At 36.1% G+C, this 3600-nt stretch overlaps 1 protein-coding gene across 1 annotated transcript in view; it reads right to left on the minus strand.

The window, feature by feature from the left end:
• Positions 1-2129: 2129 nt before the first annotated feature.
• Positions 2130-3600, minus strand: part of trarg1a (trafficking regulator of GLUT4 (SLC2A4) 1a) — an 18513-nt gene continuing 17042 nt past the window's right edge. The window contains exon 3 of the mRNA XM_039756911.1: positions 2130-2202. Coding sequence (XP_039612845.1) covers positions 2192-2202 — 11 coding nt within the window. The 3' untranslated portion in view covers positions 2130-2191. The remainder of the gene's footprint in view (positions 2203-3600) is intronic.

The following is a 3600-nucleotide window of genomic DNA, read 5'->3' on the forward strand; positions in this document are numbered from 1 at the left end:
TAGCAAGTGCTTCTATTCAGATAGGATATTTTTGTGAGAGGGTCTTTCTTTGACAATCATGACCTGAATGACAATCGCCACGAGTATCATCAAGGTGAAACTACCATATTACATGAATTTTATCAGAATAAGCTAAATAACTATAGTGTGGGCCACCTCTTAATATGACTAGTCTTAAAACTTTAACATGTTTAGTTTCAGTTAGTTCATTTTTCTTTCTACTCTCTGCTTAGGGACTTTTCTAAGTTATTACAAATATTAAAACATGCCAGTATTGTAAATTTAAAGACTGCTTAGTTTTTATCTAATGTCAAAGTTTTGAGCAATGAAAAAGACATAAGCTTGTATAAGACCACTACTAATGAGACCACTTGATGGGCAGCCTTGTTCAGTGTAGATAGGATTTACAAATTAGTAATGTACATATCTGGAAATCAGTAGTATTACTGAAAAAAGAGGAACAGAACTGTAACCTGTAAAAGAAAAGAGTACATCAAATGATTGTGTATCCAGCAACAACTCTTATCCAAACTAAATGATCAAGGAAATATGAATGCAAAGCAGAATTCATTCAAATGGGTAAGATGCAGCTACCCCACAACCCTGCTCTGGATAAGAATTTTTCAAAGATAGATGGATGGCCCAAGTGAGTAATAGATAGCACAAGAACTAGTAAAACATATTCTTTTTTTTTGTCTAGCATTATCCCAAGTGCATAATCTGTCAACTACAGATGCATGCACCATTCTCTGTTAATATTTTCTGTTAATGGATGACTTCTTTTAGAATTGAACTTTTCTGTTTAATGGCATGTTATTGGCTCCTGTCTTCTAACTCCTATTACTCAATTTTTCCTTCACTAGACTGTTTTCCCCCAAAATATTTACTATGCCGCCTATGTGTAACTTAGTAAAAAAGATCTCCTTCTGAAATAATCTAGTTTTTGAGTTTAAGCAATGCATAATAAATCTTTATATCTCTTAATGTGGAAAATGTATGGCTCTAGGAAGTAACTGGTCTTTGCAGAATAATGAGAGAACCTGTTTCCTAACTGGCTAACATTATTCATGTTAGAAAAATAAAATCACCTGAGCATTTACACTTCTTGTTTTGTCTCACAATCCAGCATAGAAAGTAATCATATACTGTACAATTTTAGATGGTCAGTTTTCAAATATCGATCCTACTCTCTTCTGTACTGAGATTGTTTTAATTACTTACATAATAATAGAACAGATTTCATATTGCAGGCAGTGATTTTTTTTCATACATTAGTGCCTTCATCTGGCACTGTTGTAGATTTTTCACTGTACCGTACGGTATTTGAAAAAAATACTAGAAATGTGTTTCAGCAGTAAATCCTTATGATGTATCAGGGTTAAACTTGACAGCTCCTCTAAGGCATTATTAACAGTTCCCATTCTTAAAATGTTATTAGTAATCATAGTCGAATGGGTGTCCATTGTGTCAGAAGCTTAACGGGTCCATAAAAGTCAGTTATTTCAGAGCAGGCCTCCTCACATGCGTTTTACCTAATCACCTGAAGAATGAGGACATGCAGCAAGGTTGCAGTGTGTTCAGGAAGGCATGCAGAAACTCCTTTTTTTTTTCTTCTTTATCCAAAACTGTATAAAAAAAAAGGAAAGCCTGCTCTTGTGGTTGAACCACTAGTAAAGTGCATTCTTTTTGGGCTGTGCACTCTGCAGTCCCTTTGCTACATCTTCAGACTACATACAGACTTGGCAGTCTTTTCATCCATGGAACAATTAGAGTAGGGAGCCAATGAGAGAGGAGCATGTTCATGTTGCTACCATGCTGTCTGATCTTGCTTTGCTGAATTTACTGTCCCCAGCTGATCTCGCCCTTGGGGATTTTTATCATTTGCTTTTAGCCACTCGGAGCAAGAGGAGCAGCCTTCAGTAATTGTGTTTTCAAGTTACATATTGTCTTGTGTGTTTTTTAATTTCCAAGCACATAATGCATGCATATCTTCATTTTAAAATTCTGATTCCTGTTTCTTCATTGAAGGTCCAGTACTGCTTCTCATTTAGTACCATCAATGCCCAACTACCACCCATCGTCCAATACCAATCTTGCATGATTTCAGTGAGGCAAGGGTTTGGTTCATATTTTTTTTATATATAGGAGAAAGACTGTATTAGTTCCAAGGCTTCTGACCTTTTCTCTGGATTTACTTGTACACTGAAAGAGAAAAAAAAAATTACTTTAGTGTTGGCAGAGTGCTGAGATGCTGTGTTATTTTATTATAAAGTAATTAAATTTGTCACTGCTGAGGTTAAGCTGATAAAACTGCCTGCGAATAGCCAAGAACTAGAATGTCTGATGCCCAAGTTATGTTTCTTTCCAACCTCAAAACCTACAGTATTTTCATCTATCTTAAGAAATCTACAGCGGTCACCTAAAACACTTATTCAGTAAACTGGAATTCCAAAAGGCTCTCTGGCGGCACCCTCAGAAGACACATATGAGACTGTCACTTCTACAGCTATGTGGAGTCTCTTCATTGTTAGAACATACATTTAAAAAGGAAGACGGGCCTAATGAAACAAGCACTATACTTGGCCAGATACACAACTGAAATGAATGTATAGTTTATTAGCAACTCTGCACTAGCCAGTTGTGAGTGAGTGTGCCCTGTGAATGAATGGAAACGCATGCAGAGAATTTTTGCTTTGTGTCCAACGCTGCTAGGATTTTTTTGACCTGGCCTTCAGTACTGGACTGCATAAACATGTTAAAAAATAGGGTGAAGGATAAACAAAAAGCACAAAATGTGTTCAGTAGGCATGGAATATTAAAGTTTTTTTGCTTTCACTTTTCCATATGCTTTCAAGAAGCTGCAAGTTAAGACTGCAATCTGTGTGTGTGTGTGTGTGTGTGTGTGTGTGTGTGTGTGTCTATGTACCAAGATGAAATACCTTTAAGGTAATTCATCCATACATGTTCTATCCGATCCTGCTTTTATGCTACAAAGTCCAATAGAATTGAATTATTTACAGGCAGGCTACAGACTGGAAAAAGTCAATCACATGACAAATAAATCCAAACTCTGTGATCTAGTTTAGAACTATAAACTTGTGAAGCAATATGTTTTTAGACTAAGGAATTACACCAGGGGGAGCCCAACAAAAATCCATACAAACACAGTGCTCTTAATGTGTAGTGACAACAAACCAGTCGGCTTGGGTGCCTTAGTGCCATCTTTATAAATGCAGCTTATAAAGATGCAGCTTTCCTTTCTTTTGTCAGATTTTATAATTTGCAATTGCTAAAGAAATTAAATAATATATATATTCAGAAGTACCTATGCCTGTTACTGTTTTGTTACACTTGCTGTGTGGTTTTAAAAAAAAACCTGCTTCCTTTTGCACCTAAATTAACTTTCACTAAGAATACCATAGACTTGGTAAATTAAGAAAGTGTTCTATGTAATAGTACCTTTTCAATCTCGCATTGCACACTGACATACCAAAAAATACAGCAGCGACAGAAGTAAATGCCCATGTGTGGAAGGAGTTTAGTGAATGCAGGTGGTGTAACAAGATTCTGGTACACATTGGCCTAAAGTGATTTAGGCAA

Source organism: Polypterus senegalus, chromosome 6 (assembly GCF_016835505.1).
Source record: "Polypterus senegalus isolate Bchr_013 chromosome 6, ASM1683550v1, whole genome shotgun sequence".
Taxonomy (NCBI): domain Eukaryota; kingdom Metazoa; phylum Chordata; class Cladistia; order Polypteriformes; family Polypteridae; genus Polypterus; species Polypterus senegalus.